The 22563-nt window shown below is 40.6% G+C and overlaps 1 protein-coding gene across 1 annotated transcript in view; it reads left to right on the plus strand.

Annotated features, from left to right (window-relative positions):
- ADGRB3 (adhesion G protein-coupled receptor B3) overlaps positions 1–22563 on the plus strand; it is a 616281-nt gene that overhangs the window by 363390 nt on the left and 230328 nt on the right. Inside the window, exons 13-14 of the mRNA XM_077811605.1 lie at positions 849–924; positions 17008–17110. Of these exons, the coding sequence (XP_077667731.1) occupies positions 849–924; positions 17008–17110 (179 nt within the window). The remainder of the gene's footprint in view (positions 1–848; positions 925–17007; positions 17111–22563) is intronic.

A 22563-nucleotide genomic window follows, 5' to 3' on the forward strand; every position in this document is an offset into this window, starting at 1 on the left:
TCATAACATTTTTGAAATCTTGAATTTCATGATTTCAGATATTTAAATCTTAAATTTCACAGAGTCGTAACAAAGCACAAATATGTATTGAAAAATGGCAAAATATAAACATGTAAAGCCCTTAAGTCAGCATTTCTCAAACTGGGGCTCCCGACCCAAAACGGGGTTGCAAAGCTACTGTGAGGGGGTCACAGTATTGCCACCATTACTTCCGTACCTGCCTTCAGAACTGGGTAGCTGGAGAGCGGCGGCTGCTGGACAGGTGCTGAGTTCTGAAGGCAGTACCACCACCAGGAGCAGCGCAGCCTTCAGAGCTGGGTTCCCAGCTAGCAGCTGCTGCTCTCTGGCCACCCAGCTCTGAAGGCTGTGTCCCCACAGCAGCAGCACAGACGTAAGGGTGGCAATACCATACTATGCCATCCTTACTTCTGTGGTGCTGCGGGTAGCAGCGCTGCATTCAGACCTGGGAGCCTGGCCCGGCCCTCCAGCCACCCAGCTCTGAAGGCAGCACAGAAGTAGAAGTGGCAATACTGTGATCCCTCTACAATATGCCTGAGACCCCCTTTTGGGTCGGGACTCCCACTTTGAGAAACACTGTGTACTTGTATATATTTTTACTTGAAAGTATAAAAGAGTATAGTACACAGTAAAAGTACACAAAAGACCAGATTTCATGGGGGAGAGCAGATTTCATGGTCCGTGACGCATTTTTCATGGTTGTGAATTTAGTAGAGCCCTAACGATGATTTCTTTAAAAATAAGACATATATTGGAATAATAAATACTATCCATAGAGGCATGTGCTGACTAAGGCATTTTTAACTTTTATTTTTTGTTTTTTATTTTAGAACTAGATGAATCCACTGTATTTGTGCTTGGAGCGGTGCTGTACAAAAATTTAGAACTCATTTTGCCCACTTTAAGGTAAGAAATTATTAAGCTATCCAACATAAATTACATTACTTCTGTAGGACATCTCAAGGTGAAATCAGTCAACGAGGATCATATTTGTTTATATTGTTCTTTATAGTATAGTATAAACTTTTTACAACTTTTATTTAAAAAAATAAAATTGTCTTTCTTTAATGCATCATAGTGTATATTATGTTAATGACCTAATTAATTAATTAATGTTAATCAAATTGCTATATTGTAAATGTTGTTTAATCATTTAATCTGAACTTTAGCTGCGGGGGGCAGAGGGCGGAGGAAGGAAGTTTCCTTTGTAAGTATGTAAGCTGATGGATAATTGTAAAAAATACTCAGGCTTCATGTACTTGTACTTAAAACTGATGCTCATCAGTGTAGTGTAAGTGCTCTAGCAAGGATATACTGATTGTGCCTGGCCTCACTTTCACAAAAGCCACCACCATTAGCTTCCAGGTACGTTTTCAATTAAATTGCATTAGCAGAGGACAGTAGGGTTATATGAAGGGCCTTTTTTGGAAAGAAGAAATGCATACATCTGTACAGCTCCAATACTTCAGTTCTGAGAGCTGCACAAGTACCTAAAGAGAAAGGGAGAGCTCATTTTACTCCCAGACAGCCTAAAATACTAGAAACCAATATTCTTCCTTTTCTTCACGCACCATTGAATCAAATACCTCCATGCTTCATGGGTATTAGCCCAACCTGTTTCACACAGTCTTATGTGAAGTAGCTACTACTGATATTTTTTTTGTTTCACAATCAATCACTGAACATTGTTTCATAATAGTTATTAGTGAAATAGAAAACACAGACACTTTTCTCTCCCTTGCCCAGAGTTGGAGTTAAATCATGACCAAAAGGAGATAGGACAGGAATATACAGATTTTTTTTGCCAGTGATAATCTGGGAAAAAAAAGAAGAAAAGAGAGGTTAGTCCTGAAGAAAATAGCCTCCCAATCAAGTTCTAATGTGTTCTGCACCTGCTGTTGCTAGCCCCTATTTTTAAGGTAGAAATATCTACGCAATGCACCATTCTCCTTGCCCCTCCATGCCTTAATTAACTAAATGTCTGCCTCAAATGACAGGACATTGCCATCTAGAGAAGTACACTTAAGGAACAGTTCACACTTATGGTACTGCAGAAAGAATAAATCATACTGTTCTCAAATTTTGGTGAACATTTTTCTATTTGGCATGCTAACTCCTGAAACCAGGAAAGAAGCCAGGAAGAGTTGTTTATGGCAGCAGTTTCTCTCTATTATTCCACACTCTGAGATATAGAGCCAAATGACTATTATATTCAGCTGTCTCTGGAATACCTTAGGGAAAGTCTGCCAGCCATGGAAGAGCATCAAGGTGGCCATGAATCATTCAAACCTTTATTTTATAAAGAGCTATCAATGGCCATGCCATCAGTACTCCTAGCTTCCTCATTTTAATTTATAGAAAACAAGTCTGGACTACTGAAGTCCATCCATCTGCACATTCAAAGCTATTCAGGGCACTCCTATCTATACTCTGGATGGATAGGAATTACTCACTGCTGCCCCCCCCTATTGAGGTTGATGGCAAAAATCCTAAACTACTAGACTTCTTCAGTGAGTGATTGGGTCCTAAATGTATAGCGAACAGGACATTGTGAGTCTTGAAAGGAGTACAGCTATTTTGCATGAGATTTTTGCCATTGACTGCTACTTTCAGCTGGTTCTTGGCTTCCACAGCAAGCTGACCTCTCCTCTAAACAACTGATCAGCCTTCCATAAAAAGTGGTTATGTGAGCTTCCAGGTCCATGTGGCTTGGTGTTCTAAGTGTCTTTATTTATAAATAAAGCCTTTAGAACTGCAGATAAGAAGATACAGTTATCTCCCAATGCTCCTCAGTGTGTTCTGTGTAAATAGAATCAACTTTTGAGCTGCCCGTATTGTGATACAAATTCTGCAGACATGGTATTGTGGTTTATGTTTGTGTGTGTGAATCAGGAATAAAAACCTAGTATGTGTATAAAGACCTTCTGAATCAGGGCATAAGTATCATATGTACATTGTTACACTTCATTAGTATTTATCGTGAGCAGCGAACAGAGGACAGGCAAACAGAGGGAGTTTGCCTGGGAACCATCCAAGAGGAGCTAAGATGGCTACTGCATTAGCGGGGCTGTGTTATGAGCTGGTGGAGGGAATATCCGAGTGCCTGTCTCCTGTGGCCATTTGTTTGACTGGAGCTAGTTGCAGGGACTGTTGACCATTTGTTTGTTTGTTTGTTTGTTTGTTTGAAATGTGTGAATTGGGAGTGCTTTGTGAGGTGAGCCTTGAGTTGTTGATTAGAGGGAAGGCTTTGAGCCGGGCCAACTACTTCGAGCCAGCAGCCTTATAAAAAGGCAGCCAGTTGCGAACTCGGTGAGCAGCAGAGGACAGGCAAACAGAGGGAGTTTGCTTTGGGGGAGTTCCCACCCAGTATTTTTGCCTTTCAGGCTTCTGTGAGAAGTAAATACATCATCTGAGGATGCTTTTAGAAGGAAGACATGATAGTGAGCGATCAACTGTTGTGACCTGTGCAGGATGTGCCATGTTTGCCTTTCTCCTAAAGGACAGAAGCAACTTCATCTGTTCAAAGTGCAAATTGGTCTCCATATTGGAAAAGAAGGTTAAAGGACTAGAGATGCAAGTATCAACTTTACGTTGTATCAGAGAAAATGAAGAGCAACAAGGGTGATGTCATGGTGGGCGTGTGCTATAGACCACCAGACCAGGAGGATGAGGTAGATGAGGCTTTCTGTGGACAATTAACTGAAGTTTCCAGAACACAGGCCCTGGTTCTAATGGGAGACTTCAATCACCCTGACATCTGCTGGGAGAGCAATACAGCAGTGCACAGACAATCCAGGAAGTTTTTGGAGAGTGTTGGGGACAACTTCCTGGTGCAACTACTGGAGGAACCAACCAGGGGCTGTTCTCCTTTTGACCTGCTGCTTACAAACAGGGAAGAATTGGTAGGGGAAGTAGAAGTGGGTGGCAATCTGGGCAGCAGTGACCATGAGATGGTTGAATTCAGGATCCTGACAAAAGGAAGAAAGAAGAGTAGCAAAATATGGACCCTGGACTTCAGAAAAGCAGACTTTGACTCCCTTAGGGAACTGATGGGCAGGATCCCATGGGAGGCTAATATGCGGGGGAAAGGAATCCAGGAGAGCTGGCTGTATTTTAAAGAAGTCTTACTGAGGGCACAGGAACGAACCATCCCGATGTGCAGAAAGAATAGCAAATGTGGCAGGCAACCAGCTTGGCTTAACAGTGAAATCTTCGGTGAGCTTAAACATAAAAAAGAAGCTGACAAGAAGTGGAAACTTGGACAGATGACTAGGGAGGAGTATAAAAATATTGCTTGAGCATGCAGGGGTGTAATCAGGAAGGCCAAAACACAACTGGAGTTGCAGCTAGCAAGGGATGTGAAGGGTAACAAGAAGGGTTTCTACAGGTATGTTAGTGACAAAAAAAGGGTCAGGGAAGGTGTGGGACCTTTAATGAATGGGGGAGGCAACCTAGTGACAGATGATATGGAAAAAGCTGAAGTACTCACCTCAGTCTTCACAGACAAGTTCAGCTCCCACACTGCAGTCCTGGACTACACAGTATAGGGAGGTGGTGAGCAGCCCCCAGTGGTGAAAGAACAGGTTAAGTTAACTATTTAGAAAATCTGGACATGCACAAGTCCATGGGTCCAGATCTAATACATCCGAGGGTGCTGATGGAATTGGCTGATGTGGTTGCAGAGCCATTGGCCATTATCTTTGAAAACCCTGGCGACTGGGGGAGGTCCCGGATGACAGGAAAAGGCAAATATAGTGCCCATCTTTGAAAAAGGGAAGGAGAACCTGGGGAACTAGAGACCGGTCAGCCTCACTTCAGTTCCTGGGAAAATCATGGAGCTGGTCCTCAAGGAAACCATTTTGAAACACTTGGAGGAGAGGAAGGTGATCAGGAACAATCAACATGGATTCACCAAGGGCAAGTCATGCCTGACCAACCTGATTGCCTTCTATGATGAGATAACTGGCTCTGTGGATATGGGGAAAGCGGTGGACGTGATATAGCTTGACTTTAGCAAAGCTTTTGATATGGTCTCCCGCGGTATTCTTCCCAGCAAGTTAAAAAAGTATGGATTGGATGAATGGACTATAAGGTGGAAATAAAGATGGCTAGATTGTCGGGCTCAACAGGTAGTGATCAACAGCTCGATATCTAGTTGGCAGCCGGTATCAAGCGGAGTACCCCAGGGGTCAGTCACGCGGCCAGTTTTGTTCAACATCTTTATTAATGATCTGGATGATGGGATGGATTGCACCCTCAGCAAGTTTGCAGATGACACTAAGCTACGGGGAGAGGTAGATACACTGGAGGTTAGGGATAGGGTCCAGAGTGACCTAGACAAATTGGAGGAGTGGGCCAAAAGAAATCTGATGAGGTTCAACAAGGACAAGGGCAGAGTTCTGCACTTAGGATGAAATAATCCCTTGAACCCTACAGGCTGGGGACCGACTGGCTAAGCAGCAGTTCTGCAGAAAAGGACCTGGGGATTACAATGGATGAGAAGCTGGATATGAGTCAGCAGTATGCCCTCATTGCCAAGAAGGCTAACGGTATATTGGACTGCATTAGTAGGAGCATTGCCAGGAGATCGAGGGAAGTGATTATTCCCCTCTATTCGGCACTGCTGAGGCCACATCTGGAGTATTGCATTCAGTTTTGGGCCCCCCACTACAGAAAGGATGTGGGCAAATTGGAGAGAGTCCAGCAGAGGGAAACAAAAATGATCAGGGGGCTGGGGCACATGACTTATGAGGAGAGGCTGAGGGAACTGGGCTTGTTTAGTCTGCAGAAGAGAAGAGTGAGGGGGGATTTGGTAGCAGCCTTCAAGTACCTGAAGGGGGGTTCCAAAGGGGATGGAGCTAGGCTGTTCTCAGTGGTGGCAGATGACAGAACACGGAGCAATGGTCTCAAGTTGCCGTGGGGGAGGTTTAGGTTGGATATTAGGAAAATCTATTTCACTAGGAGGGTGGTGAAGCACTGGAATGGGTTACATAGGGAGGTGGTGGAATCTCCATCCTTAGAGTTTTTTACGGCCCAGCTTGACAAAGCCCTGGCTGGAATGATTTAGTTGGGATTGGTCCTGCTTTGAGCAGAGGATTGGACTAGATGACCTCATGAGGTCTTCCATCCCTAATCTTCTTCTGATCTTCCACATACTTGAAATTAGATTGCTGATACATATACTGTTTACATCCATCAGCTAATCAGGTAATGGAGTGTGTTGGATTTCATTGCCTGCAGCAACTACATTCATAATTTGATCTCAAGACCTCAAGATATGACAACAAAGGCACTAGAGCGCTAAATCATCCTAATGGAATGTTCATTCAGATACAACTCTGAATCTGAAAAACTCCAACACTCTTTTATGCTAAATAACTGTATCCACTAGACTCTTTCCTAGAAAATTGAACTGAAACATACATTAAATTAGAATTAAAAACTGGAATGATTTGTATTGATTTGAGTGGTGCTACACCAATTTATTAGGACCTGGTTATTACCTCCAGGGAGAGGTGGAGGTTTCCATTCCCCCACTCATATATACATCCTCCAGACAAGCTGTACTCTTTGAATTTCATCTACACTTAGTAAAGCAGAAATTACAGTCTTCTGAGTATTGGAGGTTAGGGTGGGTTTTTTTATTTGAAAACTTTTCATTTAACAAAAAAATAATCTAGTTACATGATTTCATTCTAGTTGTTCTAATTGACTACACTGGCACTATTTCTGGAGTAAGATGAATAACTTGTATAAATTTGGTGACTAGACACAATGTACAAAATAAAATTAGAAATGGCATTTGATAAACATCCTACAATATGTTGCACTAAATTCATGACAATGCTGCTGCCAGAAATATATTAACAACTAAACAGCGGGAATAAAGTAAAACAAAGTAATGAACCACTAGCTAAGCCAAATCAAGATTCCTTGTGTTGTGCGCTGACTGCCATGGAATTTGAGCCCTGGCAGCATGAAAAACTAAGTGACTTTGACTGGTGGAAGCTATGAACTTAAAGCTTTGCTACTGGCCCTAGACAGTTCAGTCCCAGCTATGGCAGGGGATGGGATGAGAGGAAAATAAATACTTAATTATATGCAATCTATTTTCCTGCACTTGTAAAAGTGACACTCCTTAAAACGTGCTCTGAAATGTCTGCAAATCTCTGGATTACCACAAGTAAATTACTTAGTGCTTTAAAAAAAAAGAAATAGAATGTTTATCATTATATTGTGGGGGGAGGGGAGGAGGGACAAATTTCCAAGCCTTATGCAGTGACAGATAGATGCAACATTTGTTATTGTTTATTAACAGGTTTAGTGTTAACTGCTTTCACACAACAATTTACAATATAACTTTTTTTTGTCACATGCAATGCAGCTGGATGTGAGAAGGAGGCTGGATAGTTGGGTAGATTGGTAATGGGGAACAGAACTTTCACCTATAGAAGCCTGGGGTGAGAACCACAAATGGGACTTTGACTCAGCATTGCAACACCTCATTTTTAGGCATTCTGCCACCTAGTGGAATCCTCAGCCTTGAGTTAGGTATCCATGTGCCTGGTACAAGGCATGGGGAGAGTTAGGTGCCTAAAAATGGGAATTACAAAGCCAGCCTGCTGAATGGAGAGCCAGCTAAACTAGCCTATAGGAGATGCAGAGCACATTAAGCCCTACCCCTCAAAGGGGAGTTAGGTGCCTAACAGGATTCACAGCCATCAACCTTCTCCAAGAGTCAGATGCCTAAATGAGGTCAGTCGTTTCTTCTAAGAACAACAAAAAAGATTTGAGGAGGAGGTGCTCCCCATATAGCCAGTGGATAAAGCACTCACCCAGGATGTTAGAGACCCAGGTTCCAATTCCTACTCTGCCTGATGTGTTGTAGGAACTTGAATCAAGGTGTCCCATGTGAGTGCCCCAATCACTGAGCTATAGAGCTATTCCTCTTTGTACAAATAATTAAATATTCATTAGGCCAGAGAGAGTTAGAATGACTGTACAGTCCCATGATTAGGGCACTCACCTAGGACTGGGGATTTGAATCAAGGTCTCCCACATCCTGCATGAGTGCTCTAAGTGGTCGGCTCTTGGGCATAAGGGGGGCACTACGACCACCACCTCAGTCATAGAATATCCTTCTGCTGTATTTTGCCAGAGTAACTGTGCTCAGAGTATGCTTACTAGATTGGACCCCACAGATGAGACAGGCAGGGGATACCTAGATTGAGAATGAAATCAGGGTTTGGGCGTGAGCTCAATGCCAGTGTCCAGATTGAGACAGTTTTGCACATGCCCACTAGCAGGGATTTAGGTGCCTTCAGGGTTAGGCAGCTGAGTGGGGGTTCTGAGGATCCACATTTTGGATTTAGGCACCTGAAGGAGAAGGTAGGTTCCCATATCCCTCTGTGAATCTGACACCTGACGTGAATAAGGCCTAGACTTGCAGTGACTGAATTCTATCAACGTATGCTAATAGTATACATGAAATTAATTGTGGTTGTTCTAGTCCCCAGTAGAAAACTGTTTCCCACTACTATATTTGGTCATAAATTAAGGATTTCATTATCCGAAGCTGTCAGTATACAGTATGTCACAAACTACTATATTAGGAAATTAAGGCATACAATGAGTGTTAAGGCCTGATTTTACTCTGATTTACTCTGAGGATAACTTCATTAACAATAAATCCTGTAAACTCGCTGCTGAGTGAAGAGAATTGGACCTATTAATTGTTCTTTAAAATACCTTTTTGAACCAGACAAATAAGTATGTTATTGCATTTGTTATTCTATCCACTTTACGATAACGATAATACATTTTTTCCAGAATAAACAGGCACAATGGATACTTTTCACCAAATGAGAGTTATTCCCTTCCCATGCACAAGTGGAAAGACAAAAAGATCTCATTTTCATTTAGTAAACAAATATTTTGCAATATTGTAGGCAATACTTTTGTACTGTAATGTGCAAGACTTTGTTTTCCTAATAATGTACTGAAATTTCTAGGGCCTCACTGAATACTGTATACACTGAATAATGTTTCCACAGCTGTGGTATAGGCCCTGGGGTCTCTCAACATGCATATTGTTGTTACGTTCTCAGAAAATTGATTTTCAGCACAATAATTTTCAAAACAACATTATGTATAATTCCCCTCTTGGGTACTATGAAGGAACACATGGCATAATGCTATACATGAAAATAGTTTTTAAAGTTTTGCCCACATAAAATCATAACACATCCAATGGAGATAATTTTGCAGTTAGCAAAGCTTTTTTTCTCCACTCAGTTTACATGCACATCCTCATATTGTTGTTACCAGATTGAAATGTGCTCTCCCACATATCACCCATTCTTCTAAGCTCTCCTCCTCAGGAGCTTACAACTCTGGCCCCAATCCAGAAAAGGCTGATCAACTTCAACAGGTCTGCTCACGTTCTTTGTTGAGCTGGGGACAGAACACTCACTGTATTGCAAGACGGAGCCCTATGACTTTTCTAATTATTTTTTCCTGTAACATATATGACATTTACACAATACCTGATGGTTTGATATGATACAATGACTTTATTTGCATTTACCTGAGATCGCCACATATCTTACTCAAAGCTCCATCTCTCCTGATTAATGTGGCTAATCTAAACTCATTCTAACCCCCATCCACTGCATTTGACCTCACATCACCATGAAATCTCTATATCTACTTTAATGGAAGAGATAGGTATATTTGGATATAATTTTTTTCTTTATTTATCAAATCCAATTTACCTATAGAATAAAAAGAAAAGGTGTACTTGTGGCACCTTAGATACTAACAAATTTATTTGAACATAAGCTTTTGTGAGCTACAGCTCACTTCATTGGATGCATTCAGTGGAAAATATAGTGGGGAGATTTATATACACAGAGAACATGAAACAATGAGTGCTACCATACACACTGTAACGAGAGTGATCACTTAAGGTGAGCTATTACCAGCTCCAGGAGAGTGGGGGGGGCCTTTTGTAGTGATAATCAAGGTGGGCCATTTCCAGCAGTTGACAAGAACATCTGAGGAACAGTGGGGGGTGGAGGGGGACAATAAACAAGGGGAAATAGTTTTACTTTGTGTAATGACCCATCCACTCCCAGTCTCTATTCAAGCCTAAGTTAATTGTATCCAGTTTGCAAATTAATTCCAATTCAGCCGTCTCTTGTTGGAGTCTATTTTTGAAGTTTTTTTGTTGAAGAATTCGCAAAAAGAAAAGGAGTACTTGTGGCACCTTAGAGACTAACCAATTTATTTGAGCATGAGCTTTCGTGAGCTACAGCTCACTTCATCAGATGCATACCGTGGAAACTGCAGCAGACTTTATATATACACAGAGAATATGAAACAATACCTCCTCCCACCCCACTGCAGGACAAGTGGGGTGGGAGGAGGTATTGTTTCATATTCTCTGTGTATATATAAAGTCTGCTGCAGTTTCCACGGTATGCATCTGATGAAGTGAGCTGGAGGAGGTATTGTTTCATATTCTCTGTGTATATATAAAGTCTGCTGCAGTTTCCACGGTATGCATCTGATGAAGTGAGCTGTAGCTCACGAAAGCTCATGCTCAAATAAATTGGTTAGTCTCTAAGGTGCCACAAGTACTCCTTTTCTTTTTGCGAATACAGACTAACACGGCTGTTACTCTGAAACTTGTTGAAGAATTGCAACTTTTAGGTCTGTAATCGAGTGACCAAAGAGACTGAAGTGGTCTCCAACTGGTTTTTGAATGTTATAATTCTTGACATCTGATTTGTGTCCATTTATTCTTTTATGGAGAGACTGCCCAGTTTGACCAATGTACATGGCAGAGGGGCATTGCTGGCACATGATGGCATATATCACATTGGTAGATGTGCAGGTGAACGAGCCTCTGGTAGTATAGCTGATGTGATTAGGCCCTATGATGGTGTCCCCTGAATAGATATGTGGACACAGTTGGCAACAGGCTTTGTTGCAAGGATAGGTTCCTGAGTTAGTGGTTCTGTTGTGTGGTTGCTGATGAGTATTTGTTTCAGGTTGGGGGGGCTGTCTGTAAGCAAGGACTGGCCTGTCTCCCAAGATCTGTGAGAGTGATGGGTCATTCTTCAGGATAGGTTGTAGATCCTTGATGATGCGCTGGAGAGGTTTTAGTTGGGGGCTGAAGGTGATGGCTAGTGGCGTTCTGTTATTTTGTTTGTTGGGCCTGTCCTGTGGTAGGTGACTTCTGGGTACTCTTCTGGCTCTGTCAATCTGTTTCTTCACTTCAGCAGGTGGGTATTGTAGTTGTAAGAGTGCTTGATAGAGATCTTGGAGGTGTTTGTCTCTGTCTGAGGGGTTGGAGCAAATGCGGTTGTATCGCAGAGCTTGGCTGTAGACATTGGATTGTGTGGTATGGTCTGGATGAAAGCTGGAGGCTTGTAGGTAGGAATAGCAGTCTGTAGCTTTCCGGTATAGGGTGGTGTTTATGTGACCATTGCTTATTAGCACTGTAGCGTCCAGGAAGTGGATCTCTTGTGTGGACTGGTCCAGGCTGAGGTTGATGGTGGGATGGAAATTGTTGAAATCATGGTGGAATTCCTCAAGGGCTTCTTTTCCATGGGTCCAGATGATGGAGATGTCATCAATGTAGCACAAGTAGAGTAGGGGCATTAGGGGACGAGAGCTAAGGAAGCGTTGTTCTAAATCAGCCATAAAAATGTTGGCATACTGTGGGGCCATGCGGGTACCCACAGAAGTGCCACCGATATGATGGTATATGTTGTCCCCAAATGTGAAATAGCTATGGGTGAGGACAAAGTCACAAAGTTCAGCCACCAGGTTAGCCGTGACATTATCGGGGATAGTGTTCCTGACGGCTTGTAGTCCATCTTTGTGTGGAATGTTGGTGTAGAGGGCTTCTACATCCATAGTGGCTAGGATGGTGTTTTCAGGAAGATCACCGATGGATTCTAGTTTCCTCAGGAAGTCAGTGGTGTCTCGAAGATAGCTGGGATTGCTGGTAGCATAGGGCCTGAGGAGGGAATCTACATAGCCAGACAATCCTGCTGTCAGGGTGCCAATGCCTGAGATGATGGGGTGTCTAGGATTTCCAGGTTTATGGATCTTGGGTAGCAGATAGAATACCTCAGGTCGGGGTTCCAGGGGTGTGTCTGTGCGAATTTGTGCTTGTGCTTTTTCAGGGATTTTCTTGAGCAAATGGTGTAGTTTCTTTTGGTAACCCTCAGTGGGATCAGAGGGTAATGGCTTGTAGAAAGTGGTGCTGGAGAGCTGCCGAGCAGTCTCTTGTTCATATTCCGACCTATTCATGATGATGACAGAACCCCTTTTGTCAGCCTTTTTGATTATGATGTCAGAGTTCTTTCTGAGGCTGTGGATGGCATCATCAAGGATCTACAACCTATCCTGAAGGACGACCCATCACTCTCACAGATCTTGGGAGACAGGCCAATCCTTGCTTACAGACAGCCCCCCAACCTGAAGCAAATACTCACCAGCAACCACACACCACACAACAGAACCACTAACTCAGGAACCTATCCTTGCAACAAAGCCCGTTGCCAACTGTGTCCACATATCTATTCAGGGGACACCATCATAGGGCCTAATCACATCAGCCACACTATCAGAGGCTCATTCACCTGCACATATACCAATGTGATAGATGCCATCAAGTGCCAGCAATGCCCCTCTCCTATGTACATTGGTGAAACTGGACAGTCTCTCCATAAAAGAATAAATGGACACAAATCAGATGTCAAGAATTATAACATTCAAAAACCAGTTGGAGAACACTTCAATCTCTTCGGTCACTCGATTACAGACCTAAAAGTTGCAATTCTTCAACAAAAAAACTTCAAAAACAAACTCCAATGAGAGACTGCTCAATCGGAATTAATTTGCAAACTGGATACAATTAACTTAGGCTTGAATAGAGACTGGGAGTGGATGGGTCATTACACAAAGTAAAACTATTTCCCCTTATTTATTGTGCCCCCACCCCCCACTGTTCCTCAGATGTTCTTGTCAACTGCTGGAAATGGCCCACCTTGATTATCACTACAAAAGGTTTCCCCCCCCCCACTCTCCTGCTGGTAATAGCTCACCTTAAGTGGTCACTCTCATTACAGTGTGTATGGTAACACCCATTGTTTCATGTTCTCTATGTATATAAATCTCCCCACTGTATTTTCCACTGAATGCATCCGATGAAGTGAGCTGTAGCTCACGAAAGCTTATGGTCAAATAAATTTGTTAATCTCTAAGATGCCACAAGTACTCCTTTTCTTTTTGCGAATACAGACTAACACAGCTGCTACTCTGAAACCTATAAAATAAAGGATTTGATAACATAACTGTTATTTTAGAAATACTATTTCTAAATACATAACTATTCTCAGATCTGAAACTAATTGTATAGAGCAAAATCCTGAAGCCCTTACTTAGTCCTCACTCAGCCAAAACACTCATTGGCCTGAATTTTGAAGCCTTTACTCAGCCAGAGTTCTCACTGGAATTAATAAAAATTTGTCTGAGTAAATAATTTCAGAATTTGACCCCTGTCATGTGGACCTTTGTCACTTGTCAATGTATTTCCCTACAACAAGACAGCTTTGGAATTTCTTGAAAATAGCAATACATAGCATGCTTTGTACTTATCAATGCATCATTAACTCTGTCTTTGCATTCGGTGTGGACTTGATTCCTGTTTAACATACCTTTCATGGCAGAAGTGTCTGAGGCACTTCACAAAATCATAAACAATAAGTACGGGTTCATTAAACAAAAACTTTTAGAGAACAACTCTAATGTTCGTCTCTATTTAGAAACAGAGACTCAGCAGGGATAGGTTTCATACTTTAAGTACATTGATGTAAAATCTAAATCCCTCAGGTTAAGAGCCCCAAATTGGGTACAGACAAAAAATGTTGGTCAATCACAAAGTCTGACATGATTCACAGTGTCAATCATTCACTTATGTAAACTGAACAAAAGACTTATCTTAAAGACTAATAAGCCAACTTTGTATCCTGTGTGATCTGTAAGAGAAAGTCAACGTGTATTGTAATTTTGTTTGGTTTTGCTTTCTTTCAAATTATGCCATACTGTTCAAGTATTTATGGGTCAATTTTCTGTGCAATGCATGGGGAACTAGGCATAATATTAACGTTAATGTTAATAGTTGTTTCACAGCTGTAGCTCTGCATATTACATTGAAAATTTGTTTATTACTGTTATGTATTAGTCTGCTGCAGTAGTATGTTACTCTCAAAAGGAATACGGAAGAGCTTTAGTTCAGAGTGTTACCAGAATTTAAAATAGGAGGTTAACTAAAAAACAAAGTGTTTCATTCTTTTATATGAGCACTATAACCTATTTAAGTATTTGAATTCTTGTTGTATGACATGGCCAAGTAAACTAGACTGTAGAATTCATGCCCTGCTTCAGAAAGAATGGTTTGATTCCTTGTGCTGTCAGTTGAGCTATGTTTCTAATATTGTGGCAATGGCATTTCATATCTCAGTGCTCCAGCAAAATGGAATCCTCTCTCAAGCACTGTTCCCTTAGGGAAAATAAAAAACATGGAAGATTTGTGATGTCATGTTATTGTAACAAAATCTAGATGGACTAGACTTTTCTGTAATAAATGGTAAAGTCTGCCCTATTAATATGTGCTCCTGTGAACAGCTGTGATTATTTTTATAGTGAGTGGGGATGGGAGAAAAGATCACTGAAGGCATGCAAGCAAGGATGTGATAGTCACAAGCAATATTTCTGTCTGGTAGCTGAAGGCTCGCTCTGAGCCTGAGGGATCATAAGTAGCTTGGATTATATACATCATGTAAACATCTGTTTATCCTAGCATGCAGAGGTAGATTAGATGTTTGTGGGGCTGTGGGCCAGAGCCAGAGGGGCCCCTCCCCACCCGTTTCACCTGAAGTCCCCACTGACCCCTCCCCCAGTGCTTCTGCCAGGGAAATGGGTTGGGGCGCGGGAGCTCGCCCCACCCTGCTCCCCTGACCCCTGACGGGCAGCAGGCTCAGGGCACTGGGGCACCCATTTTTCTGGGTGTCCCCAATTGGCCGGAGCCCCTGGGGACAGTCCCCATTGGCCCAGTGGCTAATCTGCCACTGCTAGCACAGACATCACCTGATAAGTACTGGGTTCCGTCATATGGAGGTGACAATAAAATACACATATAGATACTCTACATAAAGGTAGATGAGGATATGGTAGGAGCTACAGAAAGCTAACAGCTAAATATTTTCTAAAGTGAACACACGTTAACAAAGATCTATTTTAAAAGGAGATCTGTAAGGGCCTGATCCAAAGTCAATGAAAAGACTCCCATTAACTTCAGCAGGCTTTGGATCCAGCCCTGAAAGCACCAATATGGATATTTAAATGTGTTTGGATAATGCAGTTGCTTATACGTATCTTCAAATGATTTTCAATCATTAGAGTCAGCCTTTCTCTGCTTAGATATAGAATAATCAGCCCAGCAGACTCTCCCAAAGCACTCATCTATCTTCACGTTGTCTGGCTACGCCAGAAGAAGGACAGGAGGCACTGGAGGTGGTTTAATTAGGCCTCAACTTTATTCTTAACTCTCTGGGAGTATCCAGTAGCTAAAAGTGTACAGTGCAGGAAATGCCATAATCATTTTCATATACCAGGGGGCTTCCGTCAGCCCTCCCCCTTAGCAATCTTGGACACCAGCCAAACCACTGCTGGGACCTCACCATCCCCCCCTTGACTGAGGGCTGGAGGGAGGGGAGGGCCTCCTGCCATTACCAGTCATAGGAGCCTCAAACCCCCTCCCCTTACCCCCCGATTTTCCCTCTCTCAATGAATACCTCCTTTAAATCCTTTGCCAATCCATTTTATCTGGCCACTGTATCTTTTCGCAATGGAGTACCTGCACTGGACATCCACCCCATGTTTACATAATGAGTTGCAACATCATAGCCTAATGCCCATTCCATGATTGCCCCAACTGAGCCCTCCCAAAACCACAGTGGGGAAGGCAAAAAAACCCTTCACTTTGCCTTTGCCAATCTGGCGGTGAGGGGAGAATTCCTTCCCAGCCCCGCAAGAAAGGAGCGACAAGTGCAAATGCTCACAGCAGATCCTGACAATCTGCTATTTCACCACGTCCATGGGAGAGAGTGGGGGTGCTGCTCCACCTGGTCCAGGGGAAAAAAAAAGAGGACTTTGTCTGCCTGGCAGGGACCTATATAGTACTCTCTCTTTTCTGTTCACTCGGAGGAGGGATGGATGCTGACCTGCTCTGCAGCTGCTATAAAAGTCACTCTGACCCCTTAAAGTGGGACACATTTTCCTGTGTGGTGTGCTCATTGTTAAAGTTAGCAGTTGGGGGGAAAAGGCAAAGGCAGCACTCTGAAAGAAAGATGTTCTGTCTCCTGTAAAAGAGGACCAGTAGATCCATGTTGAGACAAATGAATGATATGCATTTAAAGATTATCTGAAGGTTTGTTTGTCAGTCTGTCTTTCTCCTGCTGGTAATAGCTCACCATAAGTGATCACTCTTGTTACAGTGTGTATGGTAACACCCATTGTTTCATGTTCTCTGTATATATAAATCTCCCCACTGTATTTTCCACTGAATGCATCCAGTGAAGTGAGCTGTAGCTCATGAAAGCTTATGTTCAAATAAATTTGTTAGTCTCTAAGGTGCCACAAGTACTCCTTTTCTTCTTTCTAATCAGTGAATCAGACTTAAGGAATGATGCTTCTGTTGGCGTTGTTGCTCTCTAATCTTTACAGTGTCTGGGAACGTCTAGTAACACAAGTGATTATACTTACCGGTCAAAAACAAACTTATTTTCTAGCATAATTCTGAGGTATAGAAGCCACCTGGAAATATCCAGAGGATCTTTCTTTTAATTTGTTAATGTTAGAGGTGACTGTTAATATTAACTGATTTTTTTGTTTCTAATCATTATTTTTCAGAAATTTTACTGTTGTTAATTCCAAAATCATTGTCGTCACTATAAGGCCTGAACCTAAAACAGCGGATTCATTTCTAGAGATAGAGTTAGCACATCTGGCTAATGTAAGTATTGCTGCAGAGAATCTTTATTTCTAGTTGTATTCTTCTTTTAAAAAAAAAAAGGACTAATTTGCCTGATAAAAGCAAAGCACAGAGATACACAGCATACTCTGAATAGACTGTTTTCATGTTGCATGCGTACAGAACTGTGTGACCCTTTGTTTCTGTCATTCTTATGGTTTTCATTTATACAGCAATTTTCATAGGGAACTCTACATTAACTGCTTTGATAGATACAATGGCAAATGTAGTATTTGTCCATTGGTTTCCCTTTTGTTACCAGATGAGGTCCATAGTGCAACACAAGCTTCAGGCCTTTTCTTAGTTTTTTCTTTGCCATTATGTGATACATGAAAGGACGATTCATATTTGACTACACTATCAGAATATGAAAATGCAGCCTCACTCCAGTTTGCAAGTTCTACAAATTCACAAGATCTTGTTTTTTCTGCTATTTTCATGTCCTGTAATTTTAATTTAAAGAGTTTAAAGCCAAAAAAAGCCTCTAAATTTAATTCCACATTAAAGGGTGGCTAAAGTTGCACAGAAATTTCAAACAATTTCTTCCTGCTGCTTTCAGCTACCTCTTGATATCAAAGAAAACTTTTACAGGAAAGTTGTGTGAAATAAGACATCCAGGTAAGAACAAGGCCTATCGATATTGCTAGTGATGTCTGAGACATCATAATGTGCAGAATTTCTGCCTGACTTTTTACATTGGTAATGAAGAGTTAGAAGTTATATTGAGTCAAGGAGGAAAGAGACATTTAAGAAAGTCATATAAAATAAAGTTATTGTATTAACATAAAATACTTCAAAGTTAATAGCATTTTGTTAAATTTTATGGGACAAGTTCTCTATTGGCCTATTCAAATGCAATTTCACTGACATTAAAGGAGTTGCACTCAGCCTCTTGTGGATTTGACCCAAAGACTGTAGGAAACTGGATGGCTCTCGGAATTTATGTGGCAATCTGGCCCATTCAGCTCTAAGTTTTTGGTTTACATCCAGCCCAGGCTGGAAGGGACAGAATATTATTACCATCCGCTGATTATTCAGTAGTTGGTATGAAATGAGTTTTATGGTCTCATCCAGTTCCTGGTGATCAGGTATTACAAAGAACATCACAACTGATCCTCATGGTCAAGTTTAGCAGACAGGAAAAGATGGAACAAGCAAGGAATCTGAGCTACCCTCTGAATCCTAGAGGTAGTATTTTAAAGTAAGGGTTGACACACATTGATGTGGCAGTGTGGGGAAGCTTTTACACTGTTGCAGCCAATGTGGTACCTTGTCTATGGATTAACAGAAACTTCAATCTCTAGCACTGTGAGGAACAGAAATTTCACTAAAAAACATAATGGGCTGTATTCAGTCAGACTACTTTGAGCCATGGGCCACAAATGAACATGGAAGCTTGATCTTAGTACTTCATGTCTATTTATCAGAAAAGCCAGACAGCTTGTGGAAAATATTTCCCTTGCTGTATTTAGGTAAGTCAGATCACAGAGATCTTCAGATGAGCTCAAGATACTTCTAGATCTTTGATTTTTATTTATATTATTTTACTATTTATTAGTTGTGGAGTTATTTTTACAGCTCATAACAAAGGGATGTGAAAGGATCATTTCAGATGTGGAAACATGAATGGTTAGTCACAGGGCTATAGCCCAGGTAGACAAGGGAAAGAAAAGAGAAGATTGTAATGAATTTGTTCATAGCTGTAAGACAAGAGGTAAGGAACAATCAAGGTAATATCAATAAACTCTGTATCAGTGTTGAAATCAACTAATAAATCCAAAATAAGCAAGTAAAATGGCATGACATAAACAAGGCAAAAGGAAGGTTAAATGAATGTCTTCACAAGTTGATTTCTAGAAAAGACATTAAAGAGGGACCTGTTTCTTCAGCTTGTTTGTTTTATTGTTCTTTTTTAAAATGTACACACCCAGCACTTGCCCATTTTCCAGTTCTTTAGAAAGGTTCATTCTGGCAATGGAAGATGCAGGACATCGATTGTGATCTGGCATTGTCTACCTTTCTGTAACAGGACATTAATGAGTACTGTATTAGCGCAGGACTAGGAAGTGCTGACAAGGCAAGAGGATAGTAACCTTGTCAATAACATTATGGACCTGGCACTGTTTTCTTCTGGCTCAGTTTCAGCTCAATAATATTTTACTCCAAATATCTGAAAGTTTTCTCCAAATTATACAGCCAGACCACTGCCCCAACGTGGAATCTCACTGAGGTCACTGTTACACCACATGAATACGGGAGTTATCCTGTGCCGATCCAATTGCAGGATCCTGGCCTAAAAACTGGGAACAGAAACTGGTTTTACAGTTTTTAATGGCTTTAATGTTTAGTGGTTTTCTGTTCATGATAGTTTCCCAGATGAGATTTTATATAAAGAAGAGCAGTTGGAGATGCTGTGGCACATTCTCTGATTTGTGTCTTTTGCCTTTTGATCTTCATTTTCTTTATTAGAATTTACCTCAGTTGAAAATTAGAATCTAATTTTCTCTAATTATGTCTTAATATACTGTAATCTGTCTTTGAACTTTGTACATCATACACAGTAATTAAGGTGAAAATGGTTTTACTTCATCTCTAGACTTTGATTGTTATACATTAATGGCTCAGAGTTTAATCATGATGTCAATTAAGTGGGCTAATTATTAAATTAATTAAATTAAATATTAAATAGGAATTAAAATACAGACATTTTATTCCAATTAATCTTTTCTAGAAGTTTTCTTTGTGTTGTTGCTCTTTTCAAACTTTGCCTCTTTTAATATTACCTATACTATACGAATCAAAAAAGTCTGTTGTTGAATGGATTAATGATTATCTGATGACTTCTAAAATGTGCTCATGTATCTGTGGGAGTATAGTTACATTTTTTAATTTTTATTTTTGTTAATTATTTGTCCACTGATTGATTAAACTAAATTATATTATGTGTACATCTGAGATGTAGAGGGGCTCCTTGCACAAACATGCATAATAATTGTGAAAAAGACATATGCGCATGTGAAAACTCCTGTTGTTCACAGCTGGAATACTTCAGGGCTTTATTTTCAAACAATGAAATATGAATTAATAAATTCCATTCTAACTATCCATAATAGGTGTTCATGTGCTCAAAATGAATACATTATTATAATTGCATTTTACACTCAAATTTGGTATTTATTCATAAAATTGAATTATTTTACATATATATATCCTACCCGTCAGTGGTATACCCAAATATCCTACCCATCAGTGGGGTGTGTGTGTGTGTGTGTATATATATATATACACACACCCCACTGATGGGTAGGCTATTTGGAATACAGCACTGTATTTGAACTTGTAGATGATTTTAAATATAGCGCTGACCATGGTACTCTGTAACATGCTAATGTAGCTTGCAGTGTGTTGCTCACCGTACATGGTATTTAATGCCATCCAGTATGATCACAGGTGGATTACATGAGCAGTATGATCACGATTGTAACATTTTTCTACTAGTTATGCTGGAAAAGGCACCAACATCATGGACTTTGTTCCAGAAAGAATGTGAAATATCATCTCCTAATTTTGCAAAACCTCTGTTCTTATATCAATGGACAATGCAGTGGCAATCTAGTAATATTATGGGAGTTAAAGCTTCTGGTTATGATTACTTCCACTGAAACTTTGACTTCCAATTATTGTGGGCCTACATAGCATGCACAATTGTGCACCATGTCTTGAATACTGAAAGTTTTATGTGCCACACCTACGTATTTCTATTCCCAATGTGTCAAGGATTTTTGGAGGAATGTGGGTGACATTTATGCTGCTCTCAGTGTTACAGCTTCATCTCTTATTCATTTTTATGGTGACTCAACATACTCCCCTCTCCATGTGAATGAGCTCCAAAAGGCCCACAGATTTGTGAAAACTACATGGATTTATCACTTCCTTAAACCTTCCCACAGAGTCCTCTATTTGCCTTGGTGACTGGCCATTGCTTGAAATTTTCTTCTTTAAAATCATTCTTTTAGTTAAGTCTGAGCAGTCACCTTTTTCTCAAAGCATTTTCAAGTCCTCTCTCCTTGCAGTGTGGAAAGAGATGGTGTAGGCTGTGCATCACCAAGAAAAAAATCACAGCTACCTGAATGTATACTGGCATCGGTTTGAGGCATAGCTTTTACGTATGATTATGACTGCATAAGAATGAATATAGGCAGATTACTTCAAGTCTCAAGACACTTTCAAGCTGCCGAATCCTCTGTTTTTTCTAACTTTCCTGTTATTGCCAGTTATGATTCTTCCACAACCTCTTCTATTGATTCTTCAGAATGCTTTGGGCCAATGGTGCAAGATGCACACACTGGATCTGTATGTGCCTGTTATCCGGCGTCTTGTCATGTGTTTTTAGTCTTTTATTTTAGATTATGAAGTCACTTATCTGTGTTTGTAAGGTGCAATGTGAATTTAAATTTCTACGTGTGTTTTAAAATAATTATACCAAACTCAGAACCTTTACTACAGTCACCAAACTAGTGAACTACAAGATCAGAGCTTCATTAAATATCTTTGTTACTATAGTCTGGAAGAGAGAGCTTTGCCTCTCTTGAAAAAGGGTGGTAGAAGAATTCTAACAAATGGGTGGATATTTTCTTTCATTAATATTAATAAATAGTTTCTACAGTTTGAAACAGCTGTGCAATAAAATGATGTGTGTGTAAAAGTGTTTCTGAAAAAATATTGCCCACTGGCAACCTGTACAATTGACTTTTTCAGTACTATCCTAAGATTAGTATATAAAAATGAAAATAACTTGATCATTTTAAACTATTCCTCATGCTTGCCGTTGTTTTTGTTTTCCACCAATCTTTTGTTGGAGGAGTTGCGCTCTTGTGCCCAGTGTCTGTTTTTATTGATTCCTAACTTTAAAATATCTGTGCTAAAAGTGCTATATATGACTTCTAGGAGAACATTATATGAACATCATGACAAAATATGTCTTGTGCAAGTAAACTGAACCTTGACATCTGTTCCTTTAGATATCTGCAGTTTTGTTTGTTATTCTGTATTATACATCTACTGTAGCTGTGGCTTCATGCATACCCAATCTTTACAACAGTCTTGCAGTCTTTACTCAATCAAAATGTTCATTAAAGTTAATGTACACTTAGCCTGAAAAAAGATTTGTTGGATTGGGCCCAAACTTTGAATTTTAGTCACTTCACTTCATAATGGACAGAAGAAAATAAGAGCAATAATAAAGAGCCTTCAATTCTCTGAAATATTACCCCACTTTAATATGTGTAAGAAACTGAGATTTAGGGCCCAGGCTCCCGCTGATGTCAATGTCAATGTCGATGGGCTCATACTGAGCATGAAAAAGTAGAATATTTGCTATGATTTAGCCTTTTTACCATTAATGGCACAAAAGATCCAGAGGCCATTAATTTTCT

This window comes from Eretmochelys imbricata, chromosome 3, assembly GCF_965152235.1.
Source record: "Eretmochelys imbricata isolate rEreImb1 chromosome 3, rEreImb1.hap1, whole genome shotgun sequence".
Taxonomy (NCBI): domain Eukaryota; kingdom Metazoa; phylum Chordata; order Testudines; family Cheloniidae; genus Eretmochelys; species Eretmochelys imbricata.